Source organism: Anomaloglossus baeobatrachus, chromosome 4, assembly GCF_048569485.1.
Source record: "Anomaloglossus baeobatrachus isolate aAnoBae1 chromosome 4, aAnoBae1.hap1, whole genome shotgun sequence".
NCBI classification, from domain to species: Eukaryota; Metazoa; Chordata; class Amphibia; order Anura; family Aromobatidae; genus Anomaloglossus; species Anomaloglossus baeobatrachus.
In genome coordinates, this window is record NC_134356.1 from 490615716 (window position 1) to 490629674 (window position 13959).

The window sequence follows — 13959 nt, forward strand, 5'->3', positions numbered from 1 at the left end:
ACAGAGACGCCCAAGAATGGAGAAGAGTTTCCTGCTATATGTTTTCCACTTAGAGTCTAAATATGAGACAATAGATTGATCGTACGTCTGCCTAGTACAACACTATTTTAATTGCCAAGTACTGAATCCAAAGGTCAAGTGTGCCATGTTTCTGGCAACATCTTTGCTGCATTATTGCTGTTATTTCTGTACTGAATCTGCTGTGTGTATGCTATGACGAGATGTGTTAGCCTGCTGTGTAAAACCCCTTATGAGTCCCTCTCAATCATTGTAATCATTGGGGTCTCCAGGCTGGCAGCCTCAATAATCAGATATTAGCTGCACTTTTACCAGGGTTGGTTTTCTCCACGGTAGCTATTTATTGAAGGAGACCATAGCACTAATCTCTGACTTGCTGTAGATGGGGGTTCAGCCACAGACTCTTCTATCGGATACATATTCCCTAAATGTAGGCCATATAAAAAGGTGTTGAAGATGTGCCCACAAGTCTTGGTAATAATAGGGTCTTTTCTTTACAATCCGCTTTAGCACGTCTTCAAACTTGAGCAAGAAGAATACATGAAGGAAGATATCCCATGGACTCTCATCGATTTCTATGACAATCAACCAGTTATAGACCTCATTGAGGCAAAAATGGGTATTTTGGAACTTCTTGATGAAGAATGCTTGGTAAGTACTTGTTGTTTAATCAGATCATTTTTATTGAACTTTCTATTATAAACACAATATGAGAACAAAAACATTTATGTATGGACTAATATAGGTCCATACTCCAAGAAGCAGAGTAAATTGAGTATATAAAAGAGCAGTTGTATGGCGGCATCTATACAGTCTAGATCAGTCATGGTGAACCTTTTACAGGCCGAGTGCCCAAACTGTAGCCCTAAACCCATTTTTTTTTCCGAAGTGCCAACCAATCCTATTATATAAAGAATTGATTGTAACCTTACCTTTGCCATCTTCTCCTCAGCAGGGGACATCACACTCATGCTTACCACACACTGAAGCTGAGCCCCTGCCCTTTCCAGACACAGCAGTTGGATTGATCTTTCTGGAAAAAAATGCAGCATATTAGACAGAGATTTTAGCCTGGAATGCAATCAGATGTCGCCGTGTAATCCACATCTACATTTCAAAGTCTGAACACCCTGAAATCCCATAAAGACGTACGAGTTGCCCCCTCCCCTTCATTGTGTAGTTCTGTCCCCCTTCCTGGCCACTTCCTGGTAAACATCACCCCCATCCCCATCCTGATATATATATTTCCTACATTCTGGTATATTTGTCCCCATCATGGCCCCATCCTGGTATATGTCCTCCACTCTGGTAAATGTACCCCATCATTGTAAATGTATCCCATCCTGGCATGTTCCCCCATGCTGTTAAATGACCCCATCCTAGTAAATGTACCTCATCCAGGCATGTGGCCTTATCCTGGTAAATGTTCCCTTTCCTGGTAAATGTCTCCTTTCCTGGTAATTGTACCCCTTCCTGCTAAATGTTCCCCATCCTGGCATTTGTCCTCATCCTGGCATGTTCATGTATCCCCATCCTGGCATATTTCCCCCCATCCTGGTAAATGTATCCCCCATCCTGGTAAATGTACCCCTTACTGGCATGTTCCCCTTCCTGCTAAATGTACCCCATCCTTGCATGTTTCCCCCCATCCTTGCAGCCATGTTTCCCCCCATCCTTGCAGCCATGTTTCCCCCCATCCTTGCAGCCATGTTTCCCCCCAGCCTTGCAGCCATGTTTCCCCCCATCCTTGCAGCCATGTTTCCCCCCATCCTTGCAGCCATGTTTCCCCCATCCTTGCAGCCATGTTTCCCCCCATCCTTGCAGCCATGTTTCCCCCCATCCTTGCAGCCATGTTTCCCCCATCCTTGCAGCCATGTTTCCCCCATCCTTGCAGTCATGTTTCCCCCCATCCTTGCACGTTTCCCCCATCTTTGCAGCCATGTATGCCCCGTGCTCTGTTTGCCCCGGGCTCTGTTTGCTTGCCCCCGTGCTCTGTCGGTTTGCCCCCGTGCTCTGTCGGTTTGCCCCCGTGCTCTGTCGGTTTGCCCCCGTGCTCTGTCGGTTTGCCCCCGTGCTCCGTCGGTTTGCCCCCGTGCTCCTATGTTTGCTCCCCATGTGTCACCCGTGCGCTCCATGTTTGCCCCGTGCTTGCTCTGTCCCCTGTGCTCCCATGTTCCCCCGTGCGCTCCATGTTCCCCCGGTGCTGGCTCTGTCCCCTGTGCTCCCATGTTCCCCCGTGCGCTCCATGTTCCCCTGGTGCTGGCTCTGTCCCCTGTGCTCCCATGTTCCCCCGTGCGCTCCATGTTCCCCCGGTGCTGGCTCTGTCCCCTGTGCTCCCATGTTCCCCCGTGCGCTCCATGTTCCCCCGGTGCTGGCTCTGTCCCCTGTGCTTCCATGTTCCCCCGTGCGCTCCATGTTCCCCCAGTGCTGGCTCTGTCCCCTGTGCTTCCATGTTCCCCCGGTGCTGGCTCTGTCCCCTGTGCTCCCATGCTCCCCCGTGCGCTCCATGTTCCCCCGTTGCTGGCTCTGTCCCCTGTGCTTCCATGTTCCCCCGGTGCTGGCTCTGTCCCCTGTGCTCCCATGTTCCCCCGTGCGCTCCATGTTCCCCCGGTGCTGGCTCTGTCCCCTGTGCTCCCATGTTCCCCCATGCGCTCCATGTTCCCCCGGTGCTGGCTCTGTCCCCTGTGCTCCCATGTTCCCCCATGCGCTCCATGTTCCCCCGGTGCTGGCTCTGTCCCCTGTGCTTCCATGTTCTCCCAGTGCTGGCTCTGTCCCCTGTGCTCCCATGTTCCCACGTGCGGTCCATGTTCCCCCGTGCGCTCCCTGTTCCCCCGGTGCTGGCTCTGTCCCCTGTGCTCCCATGTTCCCCCGTGCGCTCCATGTTCCCCCGTGCGCTCCATGTTCCCCCGGTGCTGGCTCTGTCCCCCACACCTTGGCACAGCCGCACACCGCTTAAAAATAAAAAAAAAAACTCACCTTGCAACACCCGCGCCATCGCTGCGTCCTCAGTTCAGTTCCCGCGCGGCCACAAGACACCGGCACTGCCTACTGACGCTCCTCCGTCTCCTAGGCAACAGACCTGCGGCCCAGGAGAGGAGGCGTGTCAGAAGGAGCAGAGATGTCCTCTGCTAAACACCAATTTGCACTGTCGGCGCGACCACACCGATAGTGTAAATTGGTGCAGTGTGGCGACAGCGCGCGTGCCAACAAAAAGGGCTCTGCGTGCCCAGTCTGGCACGCGTGCCATAGGTTCGCCATCACTGGTCTAGATGATGTAAAAATCTGATGTAGTGTTTATGACAGTGGACCTCCATGCTTCAACTAGAGAGGATCAAACAATCTCTTTGCAAATCTATTTTACATGTGCTCACCAATTAATTTTTGTTTTCCGTTTCGTGAGCAGGGTTTAAAGGGAACTAATCACCAGGATTTTCGTATATAACCTAAAGCCAGTGCTATACTGGCACTATCAGGCTGATTCTCTGCATACCTTTAGTGGTCAGCTCGGATGTTCAGGTTTTAAAATCCAAGAAGGTAAAGTTTATAAAATCTTGAGTCACAGCAGCTGAGGAGCAGATAATATCTGGGAGGGGGGGGGATTCATTCTATAAACAACATGTCTCCAAATTTCCAAGCAATACATTTTGTATTTATTTTTCTGAAAATGAGAAATGGTCAAAATAACAAAAAATGCATTGCTTTCAGACCTCAAATAATGCAAAGAAAACAAGTTCATAATCAGTTAGAAACAACAATACTAATAATGTTTTAACTCAGGAAGTGTTCAGAAACCATTATTTCGTGGAATAACCATGATTTTTAATCACAGCTTTCATGCGTCTTGGCATGCTTTCCACCAGTGTTTCACACTGCTTTTGGGTAACCTTATTCCACTGCTGGTGCAGAAATGTAAGCAGTTTTTCTTTGTTTGATGGCTTGTGATTATCCATTTTCCTCTTGATTATATTCCAGAGGTTTTCAATTGGGTTCAGGTCCAGAGATCGGGGTGGCCATGACAGGGTTTTGATGTGGTGGTCCTTCATCCACACATTGATTGACCTAGCTGTATGGCATGGCACATTATACTGATGGAAAAAAAGGTCCTCAGAGTTGGGGAACATTGCCTGAGCAGAAGGAAGCAACTGTTTTTTCCAGGATAACCTTGTATGCAGCTTGATTCATACGTCCTTCACAAAGTTTAATCTGCCCAGTTCCAGCCTTGCTGAAGCATCCCCAGATCTTCACTGATCCTCCACCAAATTTCACATTGGGTGCAAGACACTGTGGCTTGTACGCCTCTCCAGGTCTCCATCTAACCATTAGATGACCAAGTGTTGGGCAAAGCTGAAAATTAGACTCCTCAGAGAAGATTACCTTACTCGAGAAATTGGGCAGATTAAACTTTGTGACGGACGTATGAATTATATATATATATATATATATATATATATATATATATATATATATATATATATATATATATATATATATATATATATATATATATATATTTATATATATATATATATGGAATCTGAAAGGAAATGCTCCAGGGAACCGCAGGAATAAAATAAGATCAAAAACTGTCTGCTTTTGACCTGGTGACAGGCCCTCTTTATAGGGGTAATAAATACATTTGGTATCTGTGTATAATGATGTAGATTTACTTTCTCATAGATGTAAGATCTATTTTACAAGTTATCAATGGTGGATTATTGTGTCTGTTGTTTATGGAAGCATAATGAGAAGAGTATCTTTGTTTGCTGCCTTCAGGCTAAATCTTAGGCGGGCTTTGCACACTACGACATCGCAGGCCGATGCTGCGATGCCGAGTGCGATAGTGCCCGCCCCCGTCGCAGCAGCGATATGTGGTGATAGCTGGCGTAGCGAAAGTTATCGCTACGCCAGCTTCACACACACACTCACCTGCCGTGCGACGTCCCTGTGGCCGGCGACCCGCCTCCTTGTTAAGGGGGCGGGTCGTGCGGCGTCACTGCGACGTCACACGGCAGGCGGCCAATCAGAGCGGAGGGGCGGAGATGAGCAGGATGTAAACATCCTGCCCACCTCCTTCCTTCCGCATATCCTACGGAAGCCGCAGTGAGGCCGGTAGGAGACGTTCCTCGCTCCTGCGACTTCACACACAGCGATGTGTGCTGCCGCAGGAGCGAGGAACAACATCGGACCATTGCGTCAGCGTAATCATGGATTACGCCGACGCTACACCGATGATACGATTACGACGCTTTAGCGCTCGTTAATCGTATCATCCAGCCTTTACACACTGCGATGTCGCATGCGATGCCGGAAGTGCGTCATTTTCAATTTGACCCCACCGACATCGCACCTGCGATGTCGCAGTGTGCAAAGTGCCCCTTACTCCCTTCAGGCTCCCTCTGGTGGATACACCGCCTGCTGGCTACATCTATAAATGGTGTTACTCCCTTAGATTACGGCAGGGCTACCTCTAGTGGTATGTTGCTTGCTGGCTACACCTATAAATGATGTTACTCTCTAAGATTACTGCAAGGCTCCCTCTAGTGGATACTAGAGCAAGTGTGTCAAACTCAAGGTCCGTGGGCCAAATCCGGCCCGCCACATCAGTTTTATGTCACTTGCAAGCTGTGCTACCAGTAAAACCTAGGTAATTTTCCATAGGGTTCAGCAGAAAAAAGCACTTTCAGTGATTTTTTTTTTTTTAAATTTTTCACCAGTTTGTACAGCGTATGCGCTAAAAATATTGAATGAATGCCTGTGCTGTCATATAAGATGTATGCAATGCTGTGGGGGAAGTATGAGCTGGGATTTACACCCTTAGCCCTAGGGAAAGCGACCTTAGCCCTACAACCCAGGGATAGCACCCTTAGCCCTACAACCCAGGGAAAGCTCCCTTAGCCCTACAAATCAGGGAAAGCTGCCTTAGCCCTACAAGCCAGAGAAAGCACCCTTAGCCCTACAACCCAGGGAAATCGCCCGTAGCCCTGCAACCCAGGGACAGCACCCTTAGCCCTACAACCAAGGGAAAGTGCCCTTAGCCCTACATCGGAAGGACAGCTCTTGGATAGCTCTGCTACCCTAATCCTAGTACCAAGGTATAACTGTCATATAGCCCTACTACCCAGGGACAGGTGTAGTATAGCCCTACTACCCAGGGACTGCTGTCGTATAGCCCTAGTACAAAGGGACAGCTGTTGTATAGTCCTACTGCCCAGGGGCAGCTGACGGATAGCCATAGTACCAAGAGACAGCTGTCGTATAGACGTAGTACGAAGGGACAGCTGTTGCATAGTCCTACTGCCCAGGGACAGCTGTCGGATAGCCATAGTAACAAGAGACAGCTGTCGTATAGCCCCAGTACCCAGTGACAGCTGTCGTATAGTCCTACTAGCCCGGGACAGCTGTCATACAGCCCTACTAAAGCTGTCATATAGCCAAACTACCCAAGGACAGCTATTGTATTGCTCTACTACACAGGAAGAGTTGTTGTATAATAGCCCTACTACCCAGAGACAGCTGTCGTATAGCACTAGTACCCACGGACAACTGTTGCATAGCCCATCTACCTAGGGACAGCTGTTGTATAGCCCGTGGCCAGTATGTGCATTGCAGTCCATGTTCGTATTGTGATGCATGGAGATCTGCATGAGCCCTTACAATTACAAGCGACTCTCTGAAGGCAACCATAATGCTGATGTGAATTTCAGTGAAAATGAGTTTGACACCCCTGCTGTAGTGGATACGCTACCTGCTGGCTACATCTATGAATGGTGTTACTCCCCGAGATTACTGCAGGGTTCCCTCTAGTGGATAGGCTGCCTAATGGCTACCTCTATGAATGGTGTTACTCCCTGAGATTACTGCAGGGCTCCCTCTAGTGGATAGGCTGCCTGCTGGCTACATTTATAAATGGTATTACTCCCTGAGGTTATTGGAGGTGGACATGCTGCCTGCTGGCAACATAATTATAAATTGTGTTACTCCTGAGATTACTACAGGGCTACTTCTAGTGGATAGGCTGCCTGCTGGCTACATCTATGAATGGTGTTACTCCCCGAGATTACTGCAGAGCTCCCTCTAGTGGATAGGCTGCCTGCTGGCTACATCTATGAATGGTGTTACTCCCCGAGATTACTGCAGGGCTACCTCTAGTGGATAGGCTGCCTGCTGGCTACATGTATGAATGGTGTTACTCCCTGAGATTACTGCAGGGCTCCCTCTAGTGGATAGGCTGCCTGCTGGCTACATCTATGAATGGTGTTACTCCCTGAGATTACTGCAGGGCTCCCTCTAGTGGATAGGCTGCCTGCTGGCTACATGTATGAATGGTGTTACTCCCTGAGATTACTGCAGGGCTCCCTCTAGTGGATAGGCTGCCTGCTGGCTACATCTACGAATGGTGTTACTCCCCGAGATTACTGCAGGGTTCCCTCTAGTGGATAGGCTGCCTGCTGGCTACCTCTATGAATGGTGTTACTCCCTGAGATTACTGCAGGGCTCCCTCTAGTGGATACGCTGCCTGCTGGCTATATCTATGAATGGTGTTACTCCCTGAGATTACTGCAGGGCTCCCTCTAGTGGATAGGCTGCCTGCTAGCTACATCTATAAATGGTATTACTCCCTGAGGTTATTGCAGGTGGACATGCTGCCTGCTGGCAACATAATTATAAATGGTGTTACTCCTGAGATTACTACAGGGCTACTTCTAGTGGATAGGCTGCCTGCTGGCTACATCTATGAATGGAGTTACTCCCCAAGATTACTGCAGGGCTACCTCTAGTGGATAGGCTGCCTGCTGGCTACATCTATGAATGGAGTTACTCCCCAAGATTACTGCAGGGCTACTTCTAGTGGATAGGCTGCCTGCTGGCTACATCTATGAATGGTGTTACTCCCCCTGATTACTGCAGGGCTACCTCTAGTGGAAAGGCTGCCTGCTGGCTACATGTATGAATGGTGTTACTCCCTGAGATTACTGCAGGGCTCCCTCTAGTGGATAGGCTGCCTGCTGGCTACATCTATGAATGGTGTTACTCCCTGAGATTACTGCAGGGCTCCCTCTAGTGGATAGGCTGCCTGCTGGCTACATGTATGAATGATGAATGGTGTTACTCCCTGAGATTACTGCAGGTCTCCCTCTAGTGGATAGGCTGCCTGCTGGCTACATCTACGAATGGTGTTACTCCCCGAGATTACTGCAGGGTTCCCTCTAGTGGATAGGCTGCCTGCTGGCTACCTCTATGAATGGTGTTACTCCCTGAGGTTATTGCAGGTGGACATGCTGCCTGCTGGCAAGATAATTATAAATTGTGTTACTCCTGAGATTACTACAGGGCTACTTCTAGTGGATAGGCTGCCTGCTGGCTACATCTATGAATGGTGTTACTCCCCGAGATTACTGCAGAGCTCCCTCTAGTGGATAGGCTGCCTGCTGGCTACATCTATGAATGGTGTTACTCCCTGAGATTACTGCAGGGCTCCCTCTAGTGGATAGGCTGCCTGCTGGCTACATGTATGAATGATGAATGGTGTTACTCCCTGAGATTACTGCAGGTCTCCCTCTAGTGGATAGGCTGCCTGCTGGCTACATCTACGAATGGTGTTACTCCCTGAGATTACTGCAGGGCTCCCTCTAGTGGATAGGCTGCCTGCTGGCTACATTTATAAATGGTATTACTCCCTGAGGTTATTGCAGGTGGACATGCTGCCTGCTGGCAACATAATTATAAATTGTGTTACTCCTGAGATTACTACAGGGCTACTTCTAGTGGATAGGCTGCCTGCTGGCTACATCTATGAATGGTGTTACTCCCCGAGATTACTGCAGAGCTCCCTCTAGTGGATAGGCTGCCTGCTGGCTACATCTATGAATGGTGTTACTCCCCGAGATTACTGCAGGGCTACCTCTAGTGGATAGGCTGCCTGCTGGCTACATGTATGAATGGTGTTACTCCCTGAGATTACTGCAGGGCTCCCTCTAGTGGATAGGCTGCCTGCTGGCTACATCTATGAATGGTGTTACTCCCTGAGATTACTGCAGGGCTCCCTCTAGTGGATAGGCTGCCTGCTGGCTACATGTATGAATGGTGTTACTCCCTGAGATTACTGCAGGGCTCCCTCTAGTGGATAGGCTGCCTGCTGGCTACATGTATGAATGATGAATGGTGTTACTCCCTGAGATTACTGCAGGGCTCCCTCTAGTGGATAGGCTGCCTGCTGGCTACATCTACGAATGGTGTTACTCCCCGAGATTACTGCAGGGTTCCCTCTAGTGGATAGGCTGCCTGCTGGCTACCTCTATGAATGGTGTTACTCCCTGAGATTGTAAGGGGTGGGCAGACCCCTTACAAGGAAGCACAGGTTTTCTCTGAAGTGGTTAATGCTGTCCCCATAGAAACTGTACAGGAGGGAGGAGGAGCCGGCAGCTTAGGGGGAAAGGAAGTGTGTGCTGAAGGCAGTTGTGTCCGGGACGGGAGAGAAGAAACAGCCAGGGGCAGAGTGTGGAGCTGAGTGGGCAGAAAGAAAGAAGGGAGCTGGAAGAACAGGGAAGCCGGAGAGAAAAGGAGCGGGCGGAACCTCGTAGGGTGAAGCAGTCCGGTGTGGGTCCGGGCTGTGGGTAGCCAGAAGTGGGAGCCAGGTGAAGTAGAGTAGCCGGGCACATCCCCACTGGAGGAGACGTCAGGGCAGGCTTTCCCCAGCTAAGAAAAGAACGTGAAGTCATCTGTAACTGCCGGTTTTTGGAAAGAGTTGTGAAATAAAGAATGTCTTTTATTTGCATCGAACCATGCCTGGAGAGTGTTTATACGTCGGACGACATCTGCACCACCACACTCTGCCCCACCAAGACATCTCCCGTCCCGATATTGACGGCGGAGCCAGGGGTAAGCCTGACAGAAGGGGCCACGACTACAAGCCCAGAGGCGCCCCTGGCACCCCGTTACAAGATTACTGCAGGGCTCCCTCTAGTGGATACGCTGCCTGCTGGCTACATCTATGAATGGTGTTACTCCCTGAGATTACTGCAGGGCTCCCTCTAGTGGATAGGCTGCCTGCTGGCTACATTTATAAATGGTATTACTCCCTGAGGTTATTGCAGGTGGACATGCTGCCTGCTGGCAACATAATTATAAATTGTGTTACTCCTGAGATTACTACAGGGCTACTTCTAGTGGATAGGCTGCCTGCTGGCTACATCTATGAATGGTGTTACTCCCCGAGATTACTGCAGAGCTCCCTCTAGTGGATAGGCTGCCTGCTGGCTACATCTATGAATGGTGTTACTCCCCGAGATTACTGCAGGGCTACCTCTAGTGGATAGGCTGCCTGCTGGCTACATGTATGAATGGTGTTACTCCCTGAGATTACTGCAGGGCTCCCTCTAGTGGATAGGCTGCCTGCTGGCTACATCTATGAATGGTGTTACTCCCTGAGATTACTGCAGGGCTCCCTCTAGTGGATAGGCTGCCTGCTGGCTACATGTATGAATGGTGTTACTCCCTGAGATTACTGCAGGGCTCCCTCTAGTGGATAGGCTGCCTGCTGGCTACATCTACGAATGGTGTTACTCCCCGAAATTACTGCAGGGTTCCCTCTAGTGGATAGGCTGCCTGCTGGCTATCTCTATGAATGGTGTTACTCCCTGAGATTACTGCAGGGCTCCCTCTAGTGGATACGCTGCCTGCTGGCTATATCTATGAATGGTGTTACTCCCTGAGATTACTGCAGGGCTCCCTCTAGTGGATAGGCTGCCTGCTGGCTACATCTATAAATGGCATTACTCCCTGAGGTTATTGCAGGTGGACATGCTGCCTGCTGGCAACATAATTATAAATGGTGTTACTCCTGAGATTACTACAGGGCTACTTCTAGTGGATAGGCTGCCTGCTGGCTACATCTATGAATGGTGTTACTCCCCGAGATTACTGCAGAGCTCCCTCTACTGGATAGGCTGCCTGCTGGCTACATCTATGAATGGTGTTACTCCCCGAAATTACTGCAGGGCTACCTCTAGTGGATAGGCTGCCTTCTGGCTACATGTATGAATGGTGTTACTCCCTGAGATTACTGCAGGACTCCCTCTAGTGGATAGGCTGCCTGCTGGCTACATCTATGAATGGTGTTACTCCCTGAGATTACTGCAGGGTTCCCTCTAGTGGATAGGCTGCCTGCTGGCTACATGTATCATCATAGTTTTTAAGGTTGAAGGGAGACTCTAAGTCCATCTAGTTCAACCCGTAGCCTAACATGTTGATCCAGAGGAAGGCAAAAAAAAACCCAATGTGGCAAACAAGTTCCAATGGGGAAAAAATTTCCTTCCTGACTCCACATCTGGCAATCAGACTAGTTCCCTGGATCAATACCCTGTCATAAAATCTAATATACATAACTGGTAATATTACATTTTTCAAGAAAGGCATCCAGGCTCTGCTTAAATGTTAGTAGTGAATCACTCATTACAACATCATGCGGCAGAGAGTTCCATAGTCTCACTGCTTGTACAGTAAAGAATCCTCGTCTGTGGTTATGATTAAACCTTCTTTCCTCAAGACGTAGCGGATGCCCCCGTGTTCCAGTCGCAGGCCTAGGTGTAAAAAGATCTTTGGAAAGGTCTCTGTACTGTCTCCTCATATATTTATACATTGTGATTACATCCCCCCTAAGCCTTCGTTTTTCCAAACTAAATAACCCCAAGTTTAATAACCTGTCTTGGTATTGCAGCCCACCCATTCCTCTAATAATCTTGGTCGCTCTTCTCTGCACCCTCTCCAGTTCAGCTATGTCCTTCTTATATATCGGTGACCAGAATTGTACACAGTATTCTAAGTGCGGTCGCACTAGTGACTTGTACAGAGGTAGAACTATATTTTTTTCATGAACACTTATACCTCTTTTAATACATCCCATTATTTTATTAGCCCTGGCAGCAGCTGCCTGACACTGTCCACTAAAGTGAAGTTTACCATCCACCCATACACCCAAGTCTTTTTCTGTGTCTGTTTTACCCAGTGTTCTACAATTAAGTACATAATCATAAATGTTATTTCCTCTACCCAAGTGCATGACCTTACATTTATCTACATTAAACTTCAATTGCCACTTCTCAGCCCAATCCTCCAATTTACATAAATCTCCCTGTAATATAAAATTATCCTCCTCTGTATTGATTACCCTGCAGAGTTTAGTATCATCTGCAAATATTGAAATTCTACTCCGCATGCCCCCAACAAGGTCATTTATAAATATGTTGAAAAGAAGCGGGCCCAATACTGACCCCTGTGGTACCCCACTATGAACTGAGACCCAGTCCGAGTACGTACCATTAATAACCACCCTTTGTTTCCTATCACTGAGCCAGTTTTTAACCCAGTTACACATATTTTCCCCTATCCCCATTATTCTCATTTTATGTACCAACCTTTTGTGTGGCACTGTATCAAAAGCTTTTGAAAAGTCCATATACACAACATCCACTGCATTTCCCTGGTCCAGACTTGAACTTACCTCTTCATAGAAGCTGATCAAATTAGTTTGACAGGATCGATCCCTCATAAACCCATGTTGATACTCTGTCATAAGGTTATTTTTCTTGACATACTCCAGTGTTACGAGGGGGACCCGGGGAAGCGTGCCAAGATGGGAAATGGACAGCTTCCGCCGGTCAAGGTCCACTGTGCGGTGTAAGGGACCACCGCTATGGTGGGTGAAGAGTGAGCGGGTTGCTGCTAGCGATCGTCTGGAATGTCACAGACGATCTATGTACACCGATCTGCCCTAACCCGTGAGGGTTGTATGGCAGGGATCTCACGGCTCGGTGTACCTGTTGCACGGGGAAGCACAGAGGTGCCCACGCACATGTGCCAGTGGAAGTCACGAGAATATGGCACGAGGGTAGCACAGAGGTGCCCACGCACGTGTGCTTTCAATAACCAGGTGAGTCCAATGGAGACTTGAGGAGCTCACCTGGGACAGGAACACGGCCTGTTGACGGGGGTACTGCCGGAGCAGCAAGGCAGGAACACGGCCTGCAAACGAGGTACTGCCGGAGCAGCAAGGGCCAAGCCCACAAGAGACAGTAATGCCTGAGCAGTGGCGTGGCAGCACGCTGCCAGACATCCAAACATAGAAGGACGGTCGCGCACCGCCATGATGGCAGGGGGAGCTTTTAAGGAGGTGTAGCTCCACCCAAGGGCGGGCGCGAGACGGGCGTGAGCCAATCAGGGTTCGTGACGTCCTGGCCCAGCCAGTCAGGATTCAACACATCACCAGCCTCGTCATGGGGCCGTGTGATATCAGTGAGCGAATCAGAAGACGTCACGTGGAGCACATGCTCATCTTCCTGCCTCTGGGTCATAAAGGCGGGATCCTCGGTTTCACAATGTGCAGAGACATGGGAAGTCTTGCTGCTTCCCTGAGTATCTATTCTTTGCACACTGCGCAACCTCCCAGAGCCTCTGTGATGCTGAGCAGGAGAGCTCGTGGCAGGCAAGGAATGGGAGACCGCTCCATTCCTTGCAAGGGGAGAACCACTAGGTGTCACCCTTCTGCTGAATCTCTGAGGAGGCAACTCCTGCAGACTGCACAGTCTCCCAGACCTTTGGCGCTGCCGAGCAGGAGGGCTCGTGGCAGACAAGGAATGGGGGACCACCTCATTCCTTGCAACAAGAGAGCCACGATGTGTAACACTCCAGTATAGCATCTCTCAAGAAACCCTCAAGGATTTTACCAACCGTAGAGGTTAAACTTACCAACCTATAATTTCCCGGCTCAGTTTTTGTCCTCTTTTTGAATATTGGCACCACATTTGCTATGCGCCAGTCCTGCGGTACCGACCCTGTTATTAAGGAATCTGAGAAGATTAAAAATAATGGTCTATCTATCACAGAACTCAATTCCTGTAGTACTCTGGGGTGTATGCCATCCGGGCCCGGAGATTTGTCAACCTT

The 13959-nt window shown here is 49.2% G+C and overlaps 1 protein-coding gene across 2 annotated transcripts in view; it reads left to right on the plus strand.

Moving 5' to 3' along the window:
- The window catches only part of MYO5C (myosin VC), a 296937-nt gene that overhangs the window by 160354 nt on the left and 122624 nt on the right, over nucleotides 1-13959 (plus strand). For both annotated transcript variants that reach the window (XM_075345779.1, XM_075345780.1), the window contains one exon: nucleotides 529-669. In XM_075345779.1, coding sequence (XP_075201894.1) covers nucleotides 529-669 — 141 coding nt within the window. The remainder of the gene's footprint in view (nucleotides 1-528; nucleotides 670-13959) is intronic.